Below are 25,874 nucleotides of genomic sequence, written 5' to 3' on the forward strand. Positions count from 1 at the left end.
GATCAAATATTATGGAACCCTAAACGATCGCCAATAGGATATTAATATTTTTGATTTGTTAATTTTACTTCGGTGACTGTTGCCATGATAATCTGCTCTCGATGTCACAGACTGGGTCATTACGTTACGTCTGCAGATTAAACTGATTACTCAGGCATTTTAATCCCCCGACAAAATACCCCCGACAAAACATCCCTGACAAAATATCCTCGGACAAAATATCCTTAAGACAAAATATGAATAATTTTAATAATATGTTATATTTTATTCAATAAACTTACATATTTTTCTCTTAATTTGTTGCCGTGTTTTACTTTTTTAGTGAAATATTTCGTTATCGAGATATGTTTGAGTTTTTTTGTCTTGGTAGGGGGATATTTTGTCCGAGGATGCTTTGTCAGGGGATCGATCAAATATTATGGAACCCTAAACAATCGCCAATGGGATATTAATATTTTTGATTTGTTAATTTTACTCAGGTACTTATCCTCGAAACAATATTTTCGTTAGAACTTGGAATTTTACTTTTTATTTGATTGGCTGTTCTAGAGAGTGCGAATTGTTTCGGAGGCTTCTCCTTTATCCTAATTATGCGCGATAAACATCAGGTTTCCCACGCCAAGTGAACAAGCTTATCCAAACAAATTTGAATGCGGCAATGGTGTCCGCGGGATCGCAAATTTACCACTCGTTTAATAATGGTTTTCACATCGCCGCCTAAACGTTGTTTAACTTTTTATTAAATCAACAAGAAGACGAGGACGATCGTCCGTCCGCCAGCGCACATACTATGATTCCTGCTGTTTCGGTTCTAATCGATAGGAATTAATCAGACATTGCGGGAGTGGAAACCAGCCCATAAATTTCTGTTACTTCTCTAGTTCTCTTCGAGATCACCGTTAAAGATTACGGGATAACGGGGAAAGGAAGATCTTTATCGTCGTGCACTTAGCAATCACAATTCAATAAGTTTCACATTCCTTGGAAGTTTCTTTCTTGAATTTTTCGTGTCGCATACACGGTCGTAAATATTTTTAAGAAAAATAAGAATATGGAGGTAAAAAATCTACTGTAGGTAATGTTACCTTTAAAATGCACAACATAACAAAATCCTTTCTGTTTCGTGGAAATGCTACTTGTAACTTTGACAAGAGCTCACTTTCACTAATAAACTTTTCAATGTTTTTTAACCGTATATTAACCAAAAAACTATATACAAACTTAAGGAACACTTAACAATTAACACTTAGAAAAAGAAGAATAATTAATTTGACGACATAACTTAGCTAGGATAGATGAAATTTGAGGAGACTTCACGAGAGTTTTTCGAACACTTGTTTTTGTACCAAACAACTCAATTTATAGAGTTCAACCAAAATGGGGTAGGGGTGGTACCGCCACCCTCATCTCTTTTGATACACTTTGATGATAATAATAATAATAAGGTTCTAGTACCTTGCGCGAACACTTTCCTTTTTCTATCGTTTTCTCTATTGTTACCCGTAAAGCTAGAATGACCTCTCGCGTTCCTCTATTTCTTCTAAACCCAAATTGATCTTCCCCAAATAGTTCTTCCGCGCTCTTTTTCATCCTCCTCTGTACAATTCTAATTAAGATTTTTCACGCATCGGAAATTAAGCCAACTGTTCCAAATGTCTCGCACCTATCCACGCCTTTTTTTAGGCATGGTTACTACCAAGTTCCGTTTATAATCCTCCAGGGACTTTCCCCATCTCGTAAATGTGACCAAATAGCTTAAACATACGATCTCTAACCTCTTGTCCTGCATGTTTTAGAATTTCCGCCTGTATCCCATTTATACCAAATTTTGTTAGATGGTTTTCTTTTACAATAAATTTCACAGAAATCCACAATCTCTCACAATCCTTGATGTTGACAATAGCCTTAAGATACGATTATCTATCGTGGATATCCACCATATAGTTAACACCACAAAATTGCATCATCAGAGAAGACAGCTACACCGANGATATCCATATATTTAAATAGTTTCAGCAAGTAGATATCCATATTTTTAAATGGACCTTGCTGGAGCATACGTAATCCTAAAATGTAGCACCGTACTACAGATGGCGTTTACTGCGCCATTTGTAGTATTTTCTATTATTGTCATTATTTTTATAATTTTATTTTACGAAATTGTCTGCAAATATAATAAGTAGCTGTAATCATTTGTACCATCTAAAATATCGTATTCAGATAAATTACACTGATCCTGCCTGCAGGTGTATCCGTCTACGACTGCGAATTTTCAATGAAACATGAAGAGCAACGAGGAGGATAGGGAAGAAGAATTGTTTTATGCAAGAACAATAGAGGCATTGATTAGCGGAACATTTTACAGTAATTATTAGAGATGCGGAGACCACCCGCGGTCTGTCTGTCGTCCTTTCAGCGGGATAATTTGTACACCCCGGGGGTCAAGAAGAGGAACGCTGTGGCATGCGAAATTGCGTGCCATCTCCTAATTATTATAATCAGACTGAAACAATCGGCGCAATGCTTCCTTTTACACAGATACCGTTTAGGGACCGGGGTCATTAGCATTCATCTTTGTAAAACCGAAAATCGCATGTAACGGATTATCGAATTGCTCCGTTAACGCAAACAGGAAAATTATAAACAAACGTTAAATATCTTTTTTTAATACTTTAGTTAAAAGCGTTTGGGAAATGGAGTTATAGGCGGATGGCGAAATTATTGTTGATAAAAAAGTTAGAAACTAGGAGAGATACATATAGGTTTAGGAAAAGCTGGAAAACGAAGAATACTACGGAAGCCAATAAGGAAAAGGAGAGGTAGAACAGTAGAACATCATCATCATCATAAGGTCAACAGTCCTAAGACTGGTTGGACACGTACCTCCACTCTTTCCTATCCTGAGCTAAACTTCGCATTTCCCTAAAACTAGAACAGCCCACATCCTTAACTATTTGCGAACAGTAATCTAATCTAGGTCTACCTCTACCCCTCCTAACTCCTGTTTCTGCCTCTAATATGTCTCTGACTAGACCTTCATGCCTGAGAAGGTGTCCTACCAACCTATCTCGCCTATTTTTTATTGACTTCCATAGAGTCCTCTGTTCTCCTATTCTTTCCAATACCTCTTCATTTCTAACCTTTTCTACCCACGATATCCTCATCATCCGCCTATAACACCACATTTCGAACGCTTCTAACCTTTTCTTTTCCGCCGCTCCCACTGTCCATGTTTCGCACCCGTATAACACCGTGCTCCAAACATACACCTTTAACAACCTTTTTCGAATTTCTAAATTAACTGTAAGGGTTATATTAAAAATAGAAATAGGAATGAAGAAAGGAAGAGGAAAACCTAGATTAGAATACTTATTGCGAATTACATAAACCTGACTGACTCACTTCTTCAAAAAATAAAATAGAACATGTTGACAATGAACAAAGATTTTCAATTCCAATTTTTCATTTTATCAATTATAATTTTGCAATTAAAACGTAATGTCAATATGAACTGTTATAAGATGTTTAAATTTCATCCAGTTAATTATTAGTAATTTAATTCTGATATTAATTAGGCGAATCTATCTCTTGCAAAAAATTTTTCGAATGTAAAAATTGATGTTACAGTGAAGCTCTTGATAAACTCTCAAACAATATAGAAACGCCCAATCCTCAGGCACAAGAGGATGTAATGGGTAGGGTATACCTATTGAAACCTGCTGAGGCTAAGTGTTCGATTTTTCATTTTGTTCTGGTGATAAATACGCCAAGAATGTTCCATGACCCTTAGACGATTATTGATTGAATAATCACTTCTTATACGTAAGGAATTTTGATTGAAAATATTAACAGATTATTATATTGAACAAATAAATATTCTGAATATAAAAGAAGGTTCAATTTTACATCTACAGCAATTTATAAAACTACGTAAGAACATGAAAAAATTAAATTAATTACCTATAGTATTTTCGTTCAATGTTTACGCTAGATGATAGATACATATTGGATGGAAAATGTAATGAGATATTCTTCATTAAAAATGTGTAAATTAAAAAACATCCGAACCACCGAAAGTTTAATTAATAACTCGAAGTGTTTTTCTGACACCAGACAAAACGGTTATTTTGATATGATTAATGACAGAATCTCCATTTCCGTTTAAGCTATTAACTGCTAAGCTACCATTAACATTTGGTCCATACAGCCTTCGAAAACTATTAAGTTACACGGTAAACAAAGAAATGGGAAATGTTTGTTATCGCACAATCTAATAACTTCGTTATCCGAGATCGGTTTTCATATAAAATGCTATTAGCGAAATCGTATTTGTGTGTCCCACATACCATGAGGGACAGAGAAACATAATGCGCGACTAATTACTTCAAGGAATATCGGACACTGCAAGGTATAGCAAATGACATCTCAGATGATCATATTTATACAGATTTTTATAAAAAGTTTTCGTTTCGTCTATATATGTCATCATAAAAAAAAAGGAATAAAGAACAATAAATGCGGTAAAATAAATTCAGGCTCAGGACTACTAAATCCCAAAGGACCCCTCTGGATCAGTCCGGAAAATCGTCCTCTGTCAAACTATTTCATACTTTCGATCGTGGTAGTTCTCGACGTGTAGATCAAAAGGATCAATAGGCACTAAGTCTTAAAAACCCATCTTTTTGAATGTCTCATTATACATCTGAGTACATCAACATTCCTCATTAGTACACCACGACGTTGAGGTGAACTACACACTTTTACAAAGTTCATTACCATGGTCCAAATCCGTCACACATCAATAATTTACAATATTCATATATTAGTATAAAATATCAACAGATACATGTTCAATACGTATGATAGGTATAATTGTACCTTGAAAGTCCTTATGGAAGAAAGATGCTTTATGGAAGATATATCGAAAAGGTGTTTCTACAACTTAGTCTTCATTGATCTGCACGTCGAGAACTACCAGAATTCAAAGTTTCAATGAGTTCAACAGAGGGCTATTTTCCGAAAGGATCTAACAGGGTCCTTTTTGTTCCCAACCTATTTCGACAACTTTGTTAATTTTACTAAAAAAAGTATATTGATGTTTACCATAATTATTTTTACATTTATTTGTCCCGAATTTATTGCAGAATGCAATTTTACACCCACCCGGAAGCTTTTAAGGACTTTTACAGTTTGTTGTTACAATATCTTCGACCTTTCAACTAAATTACATTTGTTTATCTTAATTTTGTCTCTACAGTACAAGCAAGCTTCAAAATTCTTCTCTCAAGTTGTTAATGCAATAAATTCGTTGATAATTATTTACATTTAAAAAAAACGGTAAAAGCAAGCATTTTAAGTAGGTAGAGATATACAAAGTGATGTTTTAAACAAGAACCTTAAAAGTATTTTTTCTGATATTTTTTCTAATCGTATGGCTACTTATTCTACCGCGATATTATTAATTTATATTCATCACATCATCATAAGGTCGTCAGTCCTAAGACTGGTTGGACACGCACCTCCACTATTTCCTATCCTGAGCTAAACTTCGCATTTCCCTAAAACTAGAACAGCCCACATCCTTAACTATTTGCGAACAGTAATCTAATCTAGGTCTACCTCTACCCCTCCTAACTCCTGTTTCTGCCTCTAATATGTCTCTGACTAGACCTTCATGCCTGAGAAGGTGTCCTACCAACCTATCTCGCCTATTTTTTATTGACTTCCATAGAGTCCTCTGTTCTCCTATTCTTTCCAATACCTCTTCATTTCTAACCTTTTCTACCCATTATTATACCTATATTTAAAACTTCATGTTATTTTGTTTTTCAAGAATCAAAAAGCTGTTTTACAGTAGGCCTATATACCTACAGTCAGTGCCACTAGTTGATATTTTAGTCGTTTTTCTGGTACATTTGTAAATAACATTGAAGTTCATTCTGCCTAATGGTTCTCTCGAATAAATAAACTGTGAAGTTGTGAATCTGTTAAAGTCTTTTAGCCAATATTTCCAGCTGTTTCACTTTAAATAACAACATATATATTCCGCGGCGAGAGCCGAGGCAGATGGTTTTCGAATTAAACACCGTTCACCGGAAAAAATGCAGATCTTTCTGTTCGATAACGCGTAGTTGTAATCGCAGTTATGATGATGCTTTGCGGCATTCTTCAAAATTAATTCGGAAACATCCAGATTATCTGACAAATTTTAATTAATATTCAAAAGTGATTAAACCGATTAGGAAACTAATTTTAAAGTTACTAAAAGTAATTTGGAATGTAAATATCGTAGGTAATTAATTGAAAAAGTTATATACACCTGGAAGTTATTGTTTCTTGAAATCATCACTTTTGAAAACTAAAGTTACATTTTTATAGAGGATTAAAATTAGACTTTCTTAACTATTTTTTAGAAAAGCGACATTAATAGATTGTTCGATACTTTGCGATTCATCATCTTCATAGCTCACTTTTTACTAATGAGATTCAGTTGAAAATTTATATTTAAGGATAGGATTTTTAACGAAACAGTAGAGGTTGATGATGCTTGGCAATCATCAACGAAACGTTACACAGATAGTTGTCTACTTAAGATGACTCTAGTCTTGTGGTTTTAAACATTACGTTATACAAGATTAAGTTAACGTTCAGGGTGGGCCAGCATATGGGCCAGAAATTTCAACGTATGAACCTTGATCCACTTGGGGTCACCCACAATTACGTCCCTGTTCAGGATTTACAGTAAAATCTTCCCAAAAGATCGAATTAAGCTTAGACCATTCGTGCTTCGATTCCAATATAATTTTCTATTTGGTCTTTTGGTTTTCCATCTTAAACTTTTCATAAATACTTTCCAGAATTGTATAGAATCTCTAAACATTTTGTAGAATGATTTAGAAATTCTATGAAACACAAATATGCATACGAATATGGAAATGTTTTTGGAAACCACCGAATCATTTTTTAATTAATTTTCCATTTACTTATTAAGCTTAATTCAAAGATGTAGTTAGATGATAACGAGTTGTCCGCAATTATTATTTATTTTATTCAACCAGGGTAAAGTTGTTTAGTGTGAGAGTGTCGAATTAATGCGACCGTTAAACGTTTATCTGACCATCAATTTTACTTTTTCTTCGCGAACCGTTGCGCCCCGTTCCGCCGCGGAAGTTCGAAACTGCCGCTGAATAAATGAACCGAATGCAACTGAACATAAAGTTTTTATGAGTAATTAGTGAGAAGGTTTAAAGCCGCAACACATTATCTGTTCCCTGGCGGCTAATGCCATTACACAACTTCGGCATGCGTTACGTTTTAACATGAAAATTTTACTGCTTCACTAACAAGGGCCGGAGCGAACGGATACGTCCAAGTGTGTAGGTACCTATGCAATTCTGTTGGAATATTAAATTAACGTGTGCTTTATAACCAGGTTAAAGTTTACTAAATTGTTTTTCGACGAAAGTATGTGGAAAGCTTATTGCTCATAAAAATGACATTAAGATCAATTTTTGTATTATGTCTGATTAAGACCGTTTTGCGAAAGACTGCTTCATATTATTCGTTCGAATCATGCTTTATGGTAGATAATTGTAATTTTTATGAACAAGTGAAATTAGAAACTACCACAAAAGTGATAATTTCGTCAAATGTTACTACCAGTTTGTTGATTTTGTATATTTGCCAAAGGTTTTTCGTAAAGACACAGAAGTTCATTGATAGTTATTTTTTGCTGCGCGGGCGGGCATATGGTGCGGTTATAAGAAAAATCTTGTTAACAGAACGTAAACAACAAGTTCTAAAAATATACAAAAGACTGTAAAAACTGTAAAATTATACAAACGAATATAATAATTAACATTTTACATGTCGTTTGATTCTATACTTTTTAATGTAAGAGGGCAAAAAGAAGCTGAAAAAGTCAAAGAATACTTACAATATTCCATCAACAGCGAGATGGAATGTTATTTCGTTCGTAAATATGTTATCTGTTTCCTATTTTACCACTTATGACAGCCGCAGGTGTGTATTTTCGGAAACAAACTTGGCGAAGGCAAAAAAGCTTATAGCTTTGAAAATAAGATATTAAAGTGTTGGCGTCAGGAAATCCCTTGATACGTCAGAACGCTGTGAAATTTGACTATTTTTCCGGATCGAGAAGAAGAATGGGACCAGGAAGTCGTTTTTATGCGAAAAAGAAAAACAAAAACAAAAAACCACATGACTCAACGTCCTTTGTTGAGATGTTTGCACCTCTTACAAAAATTCTTTTTATAAATAGAATTACCTACCAAAAGTTCAGATCGCTACTACCTACGGGGAATAAACAAACTCCTACAGAGTTTAATATACTTATTTTTGTATTTGAAATGATGGAGGGACCTACAATAGACAATACCAGCTAATATCTTTGGTATTAAAGAGTTTATAGATAATAATAAAAACTGTATGATCAATAGTAAAAAAATAGGTAAAATCAAATGCAATTTTGCAATTAATAATATGGATTTAAGCAACTTCAGGTAATACCTCTATTAGTCTATTTCCACAAACTCAAAAAGCACTAAATTAATTTTTAAACGATTTTCATTGATTTATAAAACTTCACCATCATCATTGCCACCAAAAGGAGATTTCGGTAAAAACAGTTTTGTGGAAGTTTTAACTAAAAACAATCTTACAAATTTTGACGATTAAATAAATAAATAAATATTTTTACTGTTAAAGAGAACTGTTTAGGAGAATTTGATAACACCAGGTCAGTACTCAGATCTAACAGCTAAAATTATAAATAAATTGTATCTTAACTGATTGTTACTGATTTTATAAAGTTTAGTCATATAATGGGTGCGATTTACATTGCATACGTCATACGTCTATACTGAGAAAGTAATGGTAATAAATGGGTATTAGGCGTTTGGCGTTTATCAGTTTTACGTTTCAGAGCAACTTCATTGACTGCATATCGTATGGCCCACGCTTGTAATACATAATGTATAAAGTACTCGAGGTATGGGTTGAAGACATGTGTGGGTGCGATTTCTACCATTAAATAGCCACCGCCAGACTGTTCTTAACATTGCACCTTTTGCCTCCGAGCTACCGGTCCCGGCGACGGACGAAGCATCCACAGTACCTACTAATTAAAACAGGGGAGACACAAAAACTAAATTTGTGTTTACGTCTCTTCAAATTAATCTCCTCCGCGGCAACAACATCAACAATACGCTCTAACCTTAACCACCTACGTACGTTTGCTTTACAAAGACAATAAAAGACTGAGGATTTTTTCTGTATTTGCCGTTCACCCGCGATGCGCAATTTTATGTGAAGAATATTAAGTTGAAAACATTTTCATTCTCGTAGTTCCATTTTAAATACGAAATTAAACCTTCATAGGTAATGTAAAAGACAAAGAAATTAATTAAAAAGTGTGGGCAAGGGTCCTGTATGAGTGCTGAGGGTAAGGCGGATTTAATGTTGAGCGCTCGCCCTTTGATTCGGACGCAGTTTATATATTCCAATCTTCAAAACCCCTAAATGAAGATTTAGAACGTTTAAAAAAGTATAACTTGAGATGTTTGTGAAACCAAATTATTTTTAGTAGTAACATCAACTCAAAAGAAGATGTGAAATAATTGTCTAAAATAGATTCATTTGAACTGGCTTTGAGCGTAGAAATCAGCATGCAGAAATAGTAAATGTTGTGTTGAGAAATTTAATAAATCGCTTCGCTTACTGAACGTATAATTTACTGGTTAATTTATGCACATTCTTTGCAAATTTTCTCATTTGCTTTTTGATTTGAATATGTCCCTTTTTTCAGATCGTTATCTAATACGCCATGATTAAGCCTTTCGTGTACGATGTTACACTTGAAGGCATTACGAAGGATTATTTATACTACCTGTAATAACGCAAATATCTCTATGTGGGTAATCTTGCGTATGTAATTAAATCAAACGAAAAGGATTCTTCACTTCTTAAGGATTAAGGATTAGCCAATAAATTAGCGAATTTATATTCAGAAAAACAAGCACTATAAGGACAGAGAGACACTTTTGTGTATTCATTAGGCATTAGTTCCGTACACGTCCCTTGATTAAGTAATCTCAATAAAAACATGTTCAACTGTTATTATTATTATGTATGTTTGGAATGTGGCGCTGTACGGGTGAGAAACATGGACAGTGGGCGCAGCGGAAAAGAAAAGGTTAGAAGCGTTCGAAATGTGCTGTTACAGGCGAATAATGAGGATACCGTGGATAGAGAAGGTTAGAAATGAAGATGTATTAGAAATAATAGGAGAACAGAGGACTATGGAAGTCAATAAGAAATAGGCAAGATAGGTTGGTAGAACACCTTCTTAAGCGTGTCTAGTCAGAGAAATATTAGAGACAGAAACGGGAGTTACGAGGGGTAAAGGTACATCTAGATTAGATTACTATTCGCAAATAGTTAATTATGTAGGTTGTGGATATAGAAGCTTAGAAATGAAGAGATATTAAAAGGAATAGGAGAAAAGTCAATAAGAAATAGGCGAGATAGGTTGGTAGGACACCTTGTCAGGCATGAAGGTCTAGTCAGAGACATATTAGAGGCAGATACAGGAGTTAAGAGGAGTAGAGTTAGACCTAGTTTAGATTACTGTTCGCAAACCGTTAAGGATGTGGGTTGTTCTAGTTTCAGGGAAATGCGAAGATTGCCTCAGGATAGGAAAGACTGGAGGTGCGTGTCCAACCAAGTCTTAGGACTGACGACCTCATGATGCTGTTTAAAACAGATGTTGATTTGTTGGTTTAGAAAAGATTTCATTATTTAAGAAGTATCTCGTTGAAAATTCGTTTAAAAATTTATGTTGGCTTGGACTTGTAAAGTATGCATTCAGTTTTATGAGAACCGATGGCATCGAATAGTGTGCTCAGTTTACCGCAAAATGAGAATAGTTGGATGCAGAAAAAGAACTTCCGTCACATGTCAATAAATCACCGCGTCCTTATCCTCGTTAATAGCTTTTGCATTATAATTTATAGAGGCGGCGGCATTATAACTTTCAGGCGATCGCGATTCGCGGCAGCTACCAAACGATCCTTGCGCTCCACAAAAACGGAATTAATTCGAGAGCAGAAAGAACGATACAGTCAGCCACAACGCGAGTCGGTAAAAAAAGGACGAAACATGCAGTAATGCGAAACACATTAGAGTGATATATCGGGCAGGTACAACTACTCACCTCGCCATTTGTCATATATACCTAACCACTTTGACTTTGTTCTGTTTCTACTCAACTCAAATCTTCGCGACAAATAACTCACAGCTGCTCGAACGGGTCATTGGCAGTAACAGCATTTACACACGTTGCACTAAAAGTTAGTAATTTTTGCCTAATTTACCAATTAATTATATCTACATACATATATAATACGCCCTTTTATTTAGTTTAAAATGTTGCTGAATTGAAAGGTTGCTAACTAAAAATTACGACGGCCTAGCGACAAATAATTAAGCATCAAATATAAATAAATATCTACGGTACAATTATTATAAATCCAAAAATGTGATAAACCTACGTAATAAAATGTTGTAATAAATTACGTAACTTAATACGTCCACAAGCATTTCAATATAATGACTGATCATTACTTTTTACAATGAATTTCATCATGTACTTTCAATTGCATAAGGCTTGGAAAATTAAGGAAAAGGTTCAATATGAAAATAGCAAGTGTCTAAGTGTAATTACAGTGTTGGTAATCATCTAAAGATATATTTTGTTGTGTATATGAATCAGAATACTAGTAAAAAGAAAACGGAAATGGAAGTTTAAGAACCGTGAAGTATGTAACGTTAAGTATGCAACCTTTGTGGCAAAAAGGCACCCAAGCTATGGGCCAAACAATTTTGTAAAATTATTATTCTCAACGTCCAATATTACATACATTGAGTAAATAGTTGTCATTACAGTTTGAAATTAAAAAAAGGCCTGCTTTTATTAGAATTTTAAATAAACTTGTACCTATTATTACAATTACAACTTTTTGGGGCTAATTATGGAAAAACTATGTAAAATAGTAATCGTATTTTAGTTATAGAAACGCTCATACAGAACACAGACCAACTTTTACCTGCTGTCTTAACAGTTTAAGTTTAAAAGTTGGTCTGTGTTCTGTCGGAGCTGCCTGCGACGCGCTGATGAGATCCAAAAAGATCGAAATCGCGATCCGCGTCTAGCAGTTTCGACAGAATACANTGATCAAAATCATAATAATTTACGTCAGAGTCCCAATATAAAATATTAAAAAAAAATATACTTACCCTGGCACCCTTCTGTAGAGAACCCGAAATGAAGATGCTGGCACGCGTCGCAATGGAACCCTTCAACCCCGACTTTGCACTCACAAATACCCGTTTGTGGATGACATATTTTCGACACTGCACCGATATCGTCACAAACACAAGGAACACATTTAGCAGTCATATTGCCGTAACCCTCCTAAAAAAAAATAAAAAATAGATAAATCCTGATTTTTTTATATACCACTTACATGTTTAGATCTACTCAAATTAATTAAATTCGGTTAAAATTACAATTACAAAAATTAAATTTTACCTCGCATCGATCACACGTCCTTCCTGTGAAATGTTCCCTGCACTGGCATTGTCCCGTAATATTATCGCAATTTTGAGAATAAGAACCTTGAGAGTCACACAAACAAGCCTGACAGTTGGCATTTAAAGGGTCCCCAAAATGTCCTGATTTACACCGCTCACATTTCCAGCCTTCTGTGTTCCCTGGGCAGGCCAAACATTGACCAGTTAGTGAGTCACACGGTCCACCACCGCATGAACACGGTTCACACTTGCTACCCAACCGTTTTGGGTTCCCAAAATAGCCATCGTCGCAACTGCAAGATATATAAAATAATCAAAACCCGATTTACAGCACGGTGTTCGTAAAGGAACTTACATTTCACAGTGGTCACCGGTATATCCTTTTGGGCATTGAGTGCATACGTATCCAACCTCCTCCTGATCTTCCTCACTGTAGAAATCCAATTGACAACTAGGACTGAAGTTATTTTCGTCTTCTATTAACGGACAAGCACATCTCCTACAATCGAGAGGGGTTCCCATCAAAGGATTACCGTAAAATCCTGGTTTGCATCGTTCGCACTTTTCCCCTATGGTATTATGTTCGCAAGTACACTGGCCAGTGTCAGGATCGCATGTTTTTGAATGCCCATTACAATCGCATTTTACACAAAATCCTTGCAGCTGAGGCACTGAAGAATTGGCAAAGATTCGAACATATCCATATTCGCAGGATTCGCAAGATAATCCTGTGTATCCTGATGGACAGGAACATTTCTCTACTGAGCTGTATGACTCGTCTTCGCCAAGTTCTCCAGATTTTAAAATAACATATTCCAAGGTTCCGTCGATTTGATCTGTGTGATAACTGGCTCTGATTAGGATGTGCTTGATATTGGCGAGAACGCTCATGAACTGAGCCCTGCTTACAGAATCTCCCTTATATTCAGCCTGTTTTGACCTCGTCACTATGTCTTTGATAGAATATGGAATCTGATACCAATTGTTTTCGTTTAAGACTATTTTGAAGAGCATACTCGAACCCGAAAATTGATCTTCGCCAAAACCTATTTTAAGACCATTCTGACCAACTAAAATAATATTCGGCCCAATTGTTGGTTTTCCACTGGTATCACCCCTTATAACCGTCCAGGATACACTGAATGTCAACGATGACCCGTAGCTTTCCAATTTGTTGCCCAAATATTCCTTGGGTGCTAGCCAGTAATAGGCTTCAGTCCCCAGACCTTCGTAGTTTTCGATAGTAACCGAATTTGTCTCAGGGTCGTAGATGGGCTTAACTAGTCCGGTGATTGTGAGGTCGGTTATCAGCCAGGCTTCCCGATTTTCATACTGGTAAATTAAAATGAGAAAGTAATGGAGATAAAAAGGTACAGGAAATTAACAACTTACTGTTCGCGCTACTAAACTTGCTGATTCGCAAAGGGTAGTTACCCCGGAGCAGAAACAACTTAAGCAACCGTCGGAGTTGTCGTTTCTCAGAGCGAAAAAGCCAGGCTTGCAATTTTCACAAAATTTTCCTTCCACGTTTTTCTGAAAATTTATCAAAAAATATAGTAGAATTGGGATCCGTCAAATGGGCACACACCATCTGGTGGCAAAATTTATAACTCGAATGAGGGAAAAATTTACGTAGGAACTGTGCACGCAAATTGTAAAATTGTTTATTAAAATAATAAAACANATCATCATGGTGTCTTCTGTCTCAGAATAGATACGCATTTCACATTATTTCTATAATTATCTACATGCGAAAAATGATCTAATCTAGGCCTTATTCTACTCCTCTTTACTCCTGTTTCTGCTTTTCATAGAAAATCTTATCAGCCTATAGCACCATATCTCAATTATTTGTATTGTCGCAAATTTTCATAAAAAAAAACTGCATATTGAAAAGATCTTTACAGTAGTTCCCACTAATTTGCTTAAAAATTCTATAACAAAAGAAAATTCTCAAATCCTTAAGGTTCACTGATGAATACAGTGTACAGAGAGTAATTATAATTGAATTTAATTAAAATTACAATAAAGAGGTGGTTGTTAGTCGCCAAATTTCTGGTAGTCTTTGCTCGCCTTTGTAAGGACACACAACTGCCAATAAGCCGGTGACGTTTGACGTTTCTCAGTTGCTGCAGACGGACCATATTTGAGCAAAGAGCTAAGCGCCAGCAGCGGTTGGTCACTTGGTTGCAACCGTACATCATCAAGCATCCAACAAACGAACGAACAAACAAACAAACGGACGACAAACGTGGCTCACTCGTGCTGCTTGTTGTCCTGCCATTCTTGGAAGAAACGAAGAACTGATCGAGACCGCGGCTGTATTTGGTGCTGTCTGATAACTATCGTGTGGGAACGGGGCATCAGCAGCCGCTCTTCTTCATGTTGTTGCTGTTGTTGTCTCTCCAACAGCAGATTTAAATTCAGCTACATCTTCTGTATAAATAAATACATAAGTTGTCTAGTTGATCTTGTATGCCGCCGCCGCTAACTGACCAATCGACGGTATAAAGCAGATAAGGATCTGGACCAAAAGTTTTGCTGCCTGAGGAATGAGGTCATCTCATGTCAAAAGTTTTGGCGCCGGAGAGCACGTGACGGAATTAGGACAGAAATTGTTATTGCAAAAAAGCACATACTCTAACCACATATGCGAAAAGAAGAAGACAGTTATTCGTGGTCACTTTTAAATAGCAGGCAGAAATAATTACAGTGTAGTTACATTTGAATCCTGTGTAACCTGGTTTGCATTCACAAGTGCCCGCATCGGGTCCTTGTTGATTGCAGTTTCCTGTTGAGCCATTCGGGTCGCAGTCGCATTTAATACACGGCCTGTCAGAGTTAACACTGGCATCAGGAGGTCGAAAGTAGCCCTTTATACACTGCTCACAATTTATACCAGTCGTATAATCCTGAAAGGATAACACATAATTAAATGTTCAGCTTTTGAATGTAACCGCAACGATAAAGTCCTTGGATACGCCATTAGAATATTAAATTCACGTCGTGTCGCACTTGCATGAGGTACTACTTGACCTAACTAAGAATTTTAAATTCTCATTTGAAAGGATTATAGAATTGCACCAACGGGATTCTAGTCTTGTAGTTCAGTCATCATCAATTCTGAATTTCACAGGACTAAACATTTATATCCACTCCCTTGGAAATACAGTCAAACCGGGATATGTGAGAACTGGGTAAGCGAGGAAACTCTATTAATGAGAGTATTTGCCAAGTCCCGTCATTTTGCCCTTCTAAAACCTCTATAAGTGAGAAACATAAAACCTGTATAAGTGACAGTCATTTTTCATGCGTGAACCTCTTTAAGTGAGATTGCTACTTGTCTATACCTCTATAAGCGACAGCTATTTTATGACTCGTTATGACTCGTTCTTAAATTTCAAGAGACTCTTATTTCATTCGAATGACCAAATCTGCGAATGACCGAGTAAGTCTTTATTATTTTATTATAGCCAAATGTGCGTACCGACTTGTTTATCAATCTTATTACAGTCAGATCATAAAAGCAGTTGCGAAGAAAGGTCCTGTACTTCTTCATAAATGTCTAAACAAAAAAAACATGTGTTGTCGAACCGTATTTTTATAGACCTCTATAAGTGAGACAAATTCCTCCTGTAACTCTGTAAGCTAGAAACTCGGGTTAGTGAGAAACCTCTATGAGAGAGAAACAGACCGCGGTCCCTTGAGCTCTCAGTTATCCAGGTTCGACTGTATTATGAATTTTTTACAGGGTTTTCACTAAGATTAAATAATCTACCAGGAAAGATTCTAATGTGCCAAAGTGATTCATTGTCAGATCCTCTTGTTAGATATATGTACTAGTATTCAAAAAATTATGAATAAATACGAAATTTGAATTACTTTACCGTACAGTTGTCACAGACCCCTCCACCCCGATAATTTCCATCAACATCGAGACTCAGTCCGTTTCTATCCACCGTTTCGTCGTAATGACAACTGATCGCATGACCGTGGCAGTTACAGGGAAAGCACTGTCTTGCGTCCCTGGAAGTTCCCGGACCCCACGGGCGTTGATTGTATAAAGGACAGCACTTGTTGCAGTTAGGTCCACACGTATGATGAGAGCATTCACATTCAGGATGCTGGAAAGATAAACTTCGACTAACTCCCGGTAATTAATTCAAACAGGAAAAGTTTAACCGTTTATTGTAATTTAGGTTGAAACATTACTGAGATAAATATACGACAATATTTTGATAAATTATATATATATAGTAAACATTTTATGCATAATAAAATTGTTCTGTTCCAGAGACAGATGGAAAAAAGGGCGGAGAAGTACTATTGGGGGAAAAGCAGTTTGGGTTTAGGATAAAACATAGAAAGCGAGTCAGACAAGGATACATACTGACACCGCTACTTTTTAGTCTGCCTACATATAGAAGACGCGATAAAAATAATTAAAGACGGGAAAACTTTAGGGGTAGATATATAGGGAAAATTATTAGTATGCTTAGATTTGCAGATAATATAGCAGTGCTAGCATCTAACAAGTAAGAATCAGAGATAGCCTTAAATATTTGTAAGTATTTGAAAAACAGTATGATATGAAAATAAATAAAAGTAAAGCAAATCAGAATAAGGAACAGTAGAGATAGGTTGGCAGGACACCTTCTCAGGCATGAAGGTCTGTAGTTAGAGGCATATTACAAGCAAAAACAAGAGTTAAGGGTACGGGGTTTTCTAGTTTTAGAGAAATGCTAAGATTATCTCAAGATAGGGAAAATGAAGGTGCATGTAAAAATGGTGAAGGCGCCGGACAAGTATCATCATGGTGTCTTCTGTCTCAGAATAGATACGCATTTCACATTATTTCTATAATTATCTACATGCGAAAAATGATCTAATCTAGGCCTTATTCTACTCCTCTTTACTCCTGTTTCTGCTTTTCATAGAAAATCTTATCAGCCTATAGCACCATATCTCAATTATTTGTATTGTCGCAAATTTTCATAAAAAAAAACTGCATATTGAAAAGATCTTTACAGTAGTTCCCACTAATTTGCTTAAAAATTCTATAACAAAAGAAAATTCTCAAATCCTTAAGGTTCACTGATGAATACAGTGTACAGAGAGTAATTATAATTGAATTTAATTAAAATTACAATAAAGAGGTGGTTGTTAGTCGCCAAATTTCTGGTAGTCTTTGCTCGCCTTTGTAAGGACACACAACTGCCAATAAGCCGGTGACGTTTGACGTTTCTCAGTTGCTGCAGACGGACCATATTTGAGCAAAGAGCTAAGCGCCAGCAGCGGTTGGTCACTTGGTTGCAACCGTACATCATCAAGCATCCAACAAACGAACGAACAAACAAACAAACGGACGACAAACGTGGCTCACTCGTGCTGCTTGTTGTCCTGCCATTCTTGGAAGAAACGAAGAACTGATCGAGACCGCGGCTGTATTTGGTGCTGTCTGATAACTATCGTGTGGGAACGGGGCATCAGCAGCCGCTCTTCTTCATGTTGTTGCTGTTGTTGTCTCTCCAACAGCAGATTTAAATTCAGCTACATCTTCTGTATAAATAAATACATAAGTTGTCTAGTTGATCTTGTATGCCGCCGCCGCTAACTGACCAATCGACGGTATAAAGCAGATAAGGATCTGGACCAAAAGTTTTGCTGCCTGAGGAATGAGGTCATCTCATGTCAAAAGTTTTGGCGCCGGAGAGCACGTGACGGAATTAGGACAGAAATTGTTATTGCAAAAAAGCACATACTCTAACCACATATGTGAAAAGAAGAAGACAGTTATTCGTGGTTACTTTTAAATAGCAGGCAGAAATAATTACAGTGTAAACTCTTTATAACGTCACTCGATTTAACTACAAACTCCTTAAAACGTCGAAATTGCTTGACGTTGGTTGGTTTACATTGTTTTCTATACAATATTACACTCTATATAGCGTCACGCTCACTCTATTTAACGACAACAATGCGGCATTATAAATCATTAAGCACTAAGATAAGAACTGCAGCTATGTACATTGTTGAAGAAGACGATCCTGTCCCTCCACCAAGCATCAAACATGTACTTGATGCAGCGAAACTATTAAAACAATACTTTTTATATAATCAAATCGATCCAGCAATACTCAAGATATGCGTAAGATACGTAACAAAATAGAATTAAAATATTGGAGCAGCAAAAAACATCAGACGAAGATAACAGGCTATACGCAATGTATGAATAATAATGTTCGTGTGCAAAATGTGTACTATATTGGTAAATGCATATTATTATAGAATAGTAAAATAATATCTTTTATTTCTCTCCATTTANAAAAAAAAATTTCGCAGACCTGTGTAATTTACAATGAAAATTCATTTGTTTTCTTAGAAACTATGCCTACATCATTTTAGGCAACAGTTGATTTGTCAAAATGGTAATTAGTTGAGTAATTAGATAGGCCCTAAGTAGTATTAGCCCAATACATACATAATTCACGATCCGACCCTGGGTTTGTTCTTACATTTATTTATCAACTTCAGGTAAGTAGTAGGTACTAGAATATAAGCATACAAGACAGTAAAACAAAACAAAATAAGTCTCCAAACAGACATTTCTTATTACGTTAATTATTGACTTGTTCGGAAGTCGATGTAAATGATCGGGTTGTTCGTTTGCTTTGATTAATCAGTCGACAGGCATCTTCCATCTTCTTGCCGTAATAAAAACATGATGAAGAAGATCGGATCGATCGTTTGTTCGTTTATTATGTTTACGGCTTGAAAAAACTTTCTTACAACAAAGTTGTTTAAGACTGACATGCGTATGTACGTGCATGTATGTGTGAGTGTAAACTACTATGTACATATTGTACGTGTATTTGTATGTGTATTCTTAAGTAAGTATGCCTGCCACGAGAATTGCTCGTTTTTATATCGGGCAACAACACGTGTTCGAATATCGTGGGAATAAAGGCAGATGTGCATGTGTATCGCCGAGAGTCGCCTCCGAGAATCTTTTGTAAATGGAATACGGCCACGTATCATCATCGTCGTCATTCGTGCAACTATTATAATAGATATTATATGTATGTACATACATAACACGTTCCTCTATTGCTCTATTTGTCCTTCACCAATTGAATTAAAAATAGTTCATTTCTTCTTTAATCGCTTTGAGTAGTGATAATGTACATAATCAACTAGTACTACTGTGAATCATGAGTTACGTAAGTACTCGACTACTGCTTCAGTTGCAATGTCAGGTCCATCAGGCGTTACTTTTTTCTGTTAAAACTTCATGAAAACAGACGATTTTTCCCTTGTTAATTGAATTCTATTCCCAAAATCCACCTTGAAAATTTGCAAATAACTTACAATTAGTTACTTATATTTCTGTTATGTTACCCGACTAGAAATTAGAAGCAGGTTAGCCCGATATATCTGAGGCTGTCCAGTTTAAGAAATTCCCAGTGAGGTCCTAATGAGGATTGAATAAAAATATCCGAAATAAGAATATACTTGTCAGGCCCAAATCAGGATGTCCACAGTTTATCCTATCAAAGTAGAAAATTGATGAAATCAAGTTTTCCACGCAAGGATCTTATCAGGATTAGATCACTTCATGCTTTACAGGGTAAATATAATTAAATTCTGATCAGGATTGAGTGTAGATAAACATGATTGGCCAGAATTTAAATAGCATCAGATGACTAGCCAAGAGAAAATGGATTTTCCTTCTTGTTAAATGTCAATTACAATTTTACCAGTCCTTTTATACGATGTCAGAAAAATTTTATCAATAAATCTATGGTTATCTTAAAACTGGCCTATTTTAATAATAAATTTGCAATCAGGTTTTGATAGGGTTCTTTGAATTTTCCTATTAGGTCCTAATTTTTATTTCCTTATCAGGTCCTTCTTAAAAAAAGCACAATAGTCGTACTCATATCCGCATGGGTGGTCCTCGTCAGGACCTTGTATGAGTCGAGGATATATCCTGTCTGGTCCACGATCATAATTTCTAGTCGGGAAGTATTAAATATTAATATGCACAAACAGGACCTGTACAAAAGTAAAATATATGTTTTCCAAGTAGTTACTAGCTATATTTTAAAGTCAATTTTGTCTCCGAATCATTTAATTCTAGACAATGATATACATTTTGGTTCTTATTTTATTTTTCCATTATGTAAGAAAACCTAAAATTATTTGAAACAATTCGCTCATATAGGTACAAACGTTTTCAACAATAATAATTTCTGTTCTATACCATGGGATGGCATTGGTACGAAGTATTGTATTAAACAGAACAGAACTATTATGTCTAGATATGCATAGGTAATATGTAGTAACGCATATTTACGAGCTTATTCTTAAGATGCGGAATTCATGGTCCTGATCGTAAACGACGTCCTGAATATGACCAACCTCTTCGCGTATAGAATCGCGCAGTTTATCATAAATTCTACTTCTTCTGCAGCCGGAATTAATAACAGCGATAAAGAAAATCAGCGACGACCAATGCCGCGCCAAGTAAAAAGCGCAACAAAATGATAGCGCTACAACATTAATATAAAACCTTGTTAAATAGGTGGTTATTAGGAATGAAACAAAACAATAGATAGGAGCGCCTAATGCGTCTACCGGAACAACGCTGTTTGATCCCTGGGGTACACTTTTTACTAGAAATTTGATTTATTTGAAAGAGTTCTGTTTGAAATACAAATTATACAAAATACTAAAGAGAATAGTAAAGTAAATACATAATATTATACATACATAAGGAATTGAATTATATTCTTACAAAAGAAGCGACGAAAGACCCAGTAATAATTAGGGACAAAATAATTGTTCTATAAATTTTCCCAAACCACGCTCTTTGCAGGAACTGCTACCTACACACACGATTTATTACTTCCTTTCTTTTCTCCTTTTACACATACAAATTTAAAAATAAATCTTACACTTAAAAATCTCCTTTTATTTTTGTATTTTTTATTTCCGTAGAAAGAAATAAAACGAAAACGAGGATTGTTTCAACTTATACAGGCATGCAAGGACAGGGGATGTACATAAACTAATAACAGTTTCCTATCTTTATTAAACAGAACGTTTCACAAGCCCTTCAATAAACTTTTTTCTTCCTTCTTTAAGGATATCAAATAAATAGATACACTAAGCTTGCAATATGTTACGCAATTATTATTATAATTCTACTTTCCCCTTAGTTTACTACTACGTATATTTCACACAACACCAGACTCGCTGTCTACTGTACGATGAGGAAGAAGTAGAAACCTCCTCCCTCTCCCGAGTATGCTCACTACATAGCTTGCCCCTTTTCTCACTAGTAATAGTTGAGACCTTTAAGACCATCATAATCGTCTACGTGCAATAAAACTTTAATATAAATTTGATATTAAATAGGCACGTTTTAATAATATTTAATAGAGATCTTGTCTTTGTAGTTTTTGTAAGCCTTTTATTCCAAATTATGATTAAAACCACATTCAGATATTCATCAGGTATACATTCTATATCAATTTTGATTAATACGGTTTATGTTATTAGTCTTGGTTAATGTTACATAAGCTTAAAGATAGGGTTACTCACCCCTGATGCGACGTTATGTCGGCAACTTGATGCATGACCATTACATACACATTGTCCTCCGATACTGATGTCCCTAATCGAATAGAAAAGCCTTTTAGGTAACTGCGGATCTTGTTGAACCCATCGTGGTACAGGATCAACGGTTGCCCTGAATCCTTGTAGTCTCATTCGAACGAATCGCGCTTTGGTGAATTCGAGTAGCTCGGGACTAGTGTCATTCGCTCCTGGACGACCGTGTATGAGAGACGTATGAACCTGAAAGAATGAAAATACAACAATTAATATGCTACACTAATGTAGCTACTCGAATCCCTTATATCAACCTACGAAATCAATAATTATTTACAGAAAGAGATCAACTAATTATTGTTGGTAAATGTCCTTGGTAAGGATAGGCTGGGCACCCGGTACTCCCGGAAGCCCGCCAGAACGAAAACAGGAACCATTAACAGTAGTTGTTTTGCTGGGTACCCAGTTACTCAAAATCATTGTCCCTATCCGGTGCAGTTAGTACTTTCATAATTTTTTTCAAACCTGATTTCGAAGACTATAATTTGTCACAAGAATTGCGTGCGATAGGTCATTTATTGTGGTAAAGGGAACGAAGAAAATTGATGGGAAGTATTATAGACCATGTAGACCACCAGGAACTTGTGAGATTATGCGTATACTTATGCCAACAATAAATCCACACAATTAAGAGGGTAAAGCTGATGAATTAGTTCGGCAGAGATTAGACAGTTTGTACACAAGGTCAATGTACCTACCGCAATATCGGGTTTTATGGAATGAAATGTACCTTAAGTGTTATTTACAGTAGAAGCAATTATTATTAATGTGCGTAAAATTTACCTGATTGCATCAATGAAAGTAAAAAACGGCGAATGCGCCTGACACTTTACCTACGAAAAATGTTGATTACAGTTTTAAAAAATATTTACGTTACAGGTAACTTAGAATACTATTTAATATGGAAGCACATTTATCATGGAATGTACTCATCCTATTAAATATTTAAATAAAATCTCAATGTTGAAAGAAATATTTCAATAGCAGAAGAACTAAACTGTAATTGATACTCGAAAGAAAACAAATAATATTAATTTTAATTTAATGAATTCCTAGGAATAATTCAGGTGAAAAACGAGACCATTTGTCTCAATTCTTTTTAGATATAAATTGACTGATTAAAAGCGACTCTAGAATGTGTTCATAAATATCTTACTATTATAATTGCTATTACTGTAATGGAGTAACATTGAGGAAATGTTAGAGGTAATTCAGTATTAGAATTCCAAAGTTTAATATTCTGCGGGCGTTTTCCATCGCCATTTAATTTATATTATAATCATGCCGGGTATAAGTACCAGATGGCAATTAAAAAGCATCTTATTACTGGAATTAAATGGCAATTTTCTAACAATTTTATTTTCCGCAAAAGGGACAGACAATTATAGCTTTAAAGAAAGGATACGTACTAATATTTCTCTCCTGTATTTCAAAAGTTTCTCATTAACAAATTGAATTTACCCAAAAAGATTATTGCGTAGTTTTCTATTTATGTATTTCAAAAGGAAATATCAACAAACACATTACACAGTAGCTGTTGTAACCGATGTCAATACGTTTTCCCTTCTGTTATTATTCGTTGATTTCATTTCTCCCTTGTTTATTTTTTCCGGGTCCAAAAATTTTCCCATCACATACGAAAACAGGCCGCGATGATTTAATTAGGAGCTCCGTGTTTGCATTAATTTGAATATTTTCGGGGCTTTTAAATGGATAGCCTATTGCGATGCATTTCGAAAATGAGATGCCGTTCATTATAAACGGGGGCAATTCGGCAGCGAGTATATCAAGAGAGCAGTGCGATGTCGATTACGACACATACCTACACATACTTACATACGCGATTGGGAAACTCGTTCGGTGATTTGCAAGTGAAGATAAAATTGGGTGGATAGTCGACCTGGCGGTACCTTTAATCACTCCAATTGACGCAGATGCATAAAGAAAGGCCACTTAAAACGATCGTAATCTTTTAGGCGGTAGACCACCGAGCTTTCCATCAACAAAACGCAAATTTTCTTTTCGTTAAGTCGGTCGCACACGTAACAGTTGCATCTTACAGTACTTACATAAGCGCAGTAGAAATTGTAGTTCTATTTTCAAATTTATTAAATAGCTGTATCTATGTATACTGTAAACTGTACTGTCTGAAGTTAAATAAAAGTAAAACAAAAATACTGGTATGCAAGGGAAGAAAAAGTAGGAAAAGGGCGAATATAAAGATAGGAGACGAAAAATTAGAAGAAGTGACTGATTTTAGGTATTTAGAAAGTCAGATAAGTCAGGACGGAAGGAATAGTGGAGATGTAAAGCAGAGGATAGCGCAGGGTCGAGTCGCCGTCAATAAAAAGAAGTCACTTCTATGCTCGCAAACGGTTAATTTAGAAATTCTAGAAAAATCGTTAAAGGTGTATGTTTGGAGAACGGCGCTGTACGGGTGCGAAACATGGGCAATGGGCAGTGGGCGCGGCGGAAAAGAAAAGGTTACAAAGGTCCAAATGTGGTGTTACAAGCGAATGGTGATGATACTGTGGATAGAGAAGATTAGAAATGAAGAGGTATTGAAAGAACAGGAGAACAGAGGACTCTATGGAAGTCAATAAGAAATAGGCGAGATAGGTTGGTAGAACACCTTCTCAGGTATGAAGGTCTCGTCAGAGACATATTAGATGCAGAAACGGGAGTTAGAAGAGGTAGAGGTAGACCTAGATTAGATTACTGTTCGCAAATAGTTAAGGATGTGGGTTGTTCTAGTTTTAAGGAAATACAAAGATTAGCTTAGAATAGGAAAGAGTGGAAGTGCGTGTCTAACCAGTCTTAAGACTGACGACCTTATGATGATGATAATCATCATCATCGTAAAGTCTTCAGTCCTAAGACTGATTGGACACACACCTCCTATTCTGAGTCAATCTCTGCAGTTTCCTAAAACTTTCCCATATCCTTAACTATTTGTGAACAATAATCTAACCTAGATCTACATTTACCCCTCTTAACTCCTGTTTCTGTTTCTAATAAGTCTATAAATTGTCCTAAGAAGGTGTCAATGCATAGTAATAACTGCGCTTTTATTTAAACAATTGTTTTCGATTACGCATTTAAATAATATCAGCGTACGGTACCATCCTTACTGGTGGGGGTGCGAACTCATCTGAGTCAGTTAACAGCGATGACCGCCAAGACCAGCGACACTTTAAATCTTTTCAAACCTTCTACGTCAACTGTAACTCTTTTCAGGAGCACATAATCCGGATTTTTCGTTCTCAATATTATCTACTAAGGAAGAGTAAATTGTGGATTTGGGGTCGAGGGATGGAAATGTCCAGAAAAGCTGTATGTGACACGATTGTGATGGATCGATGGAGTATGCTCAGATATAAAGCGGACAGCTGGGAAATTTCATATGTGGTGTCTTTTATATCGTGAAAGGACTGAAATTGAATGTCTGGCCGAAAACGCTTTACATTCTTCTTATATAGTCTGACAGATGTTAGAAAAATAATTACAGTTTAGATTTTAATTTAATCTGGTGTAAATTCTGATAAGTAGTTATTATTTATTAAAAGAAAATGTGATTAAAAACAGTA

The 25,874-nt window shown here is 35.7% G+C and overlaps 1 protein-coding gene across 1 annotated transcript in view; it reads right to left on the minus strand.

Moving 5' to 3' along the window:
- Window positions 1-25,874, minus strand: part of LOC108732987 (laminin subunit alpha-1) — a 241,615-nt gene that overhangs the window by 99,321 nt on the left and 116,420 nt on the right. Inside the window, exons 4-10 of the mRNA XM_025973631.1 lie at window positions 22,219-22,473; window positions 16,500-16,736; window positions 15,324-15,524; window positions 14,005-14,148; window positions 12,968-13,944; window positions 12,611-12,905; window positions 12,316-12,493 (exon numbers count right to left, since the gene is read on the minus strand). Of these exons, the coding sequence (XP_025829416.1) occupies window positions 12,316-12,493; window positions 12,611-12,905; window positions 12,968-13,944; window positions 14,005-14,148; window positions 15,324-15,524; window positions 16,500-16,736; window positions 22,219-22,473 (2,287 nt within the window). The remainder of the gene's footprint in view (window positions 1-12,315; window positions 12,494-12,610; window positions 12,906-12,967; window positions 13,945-14,004; window positions 14,149-15,323; window positions 15,525-16,499; window positions 16,737-22,218; window positions 22,474-25,874) is intronic.

This window comes from Agrilus planipennis, unplaced genomic scaffold (assembly GCF_000699045.2).
Source record: "Agrilus planipennis isolate EAB-ADULT unplaced genomic scaffold, Apla_2.0 scaffold51, whole genome shotgun sequence".
NCBI lineage: Eukaryota > Metazoa > Arthropoda > Insecta > Coleoptera > Buprestidae > Agrilus > Agrilus planipennis.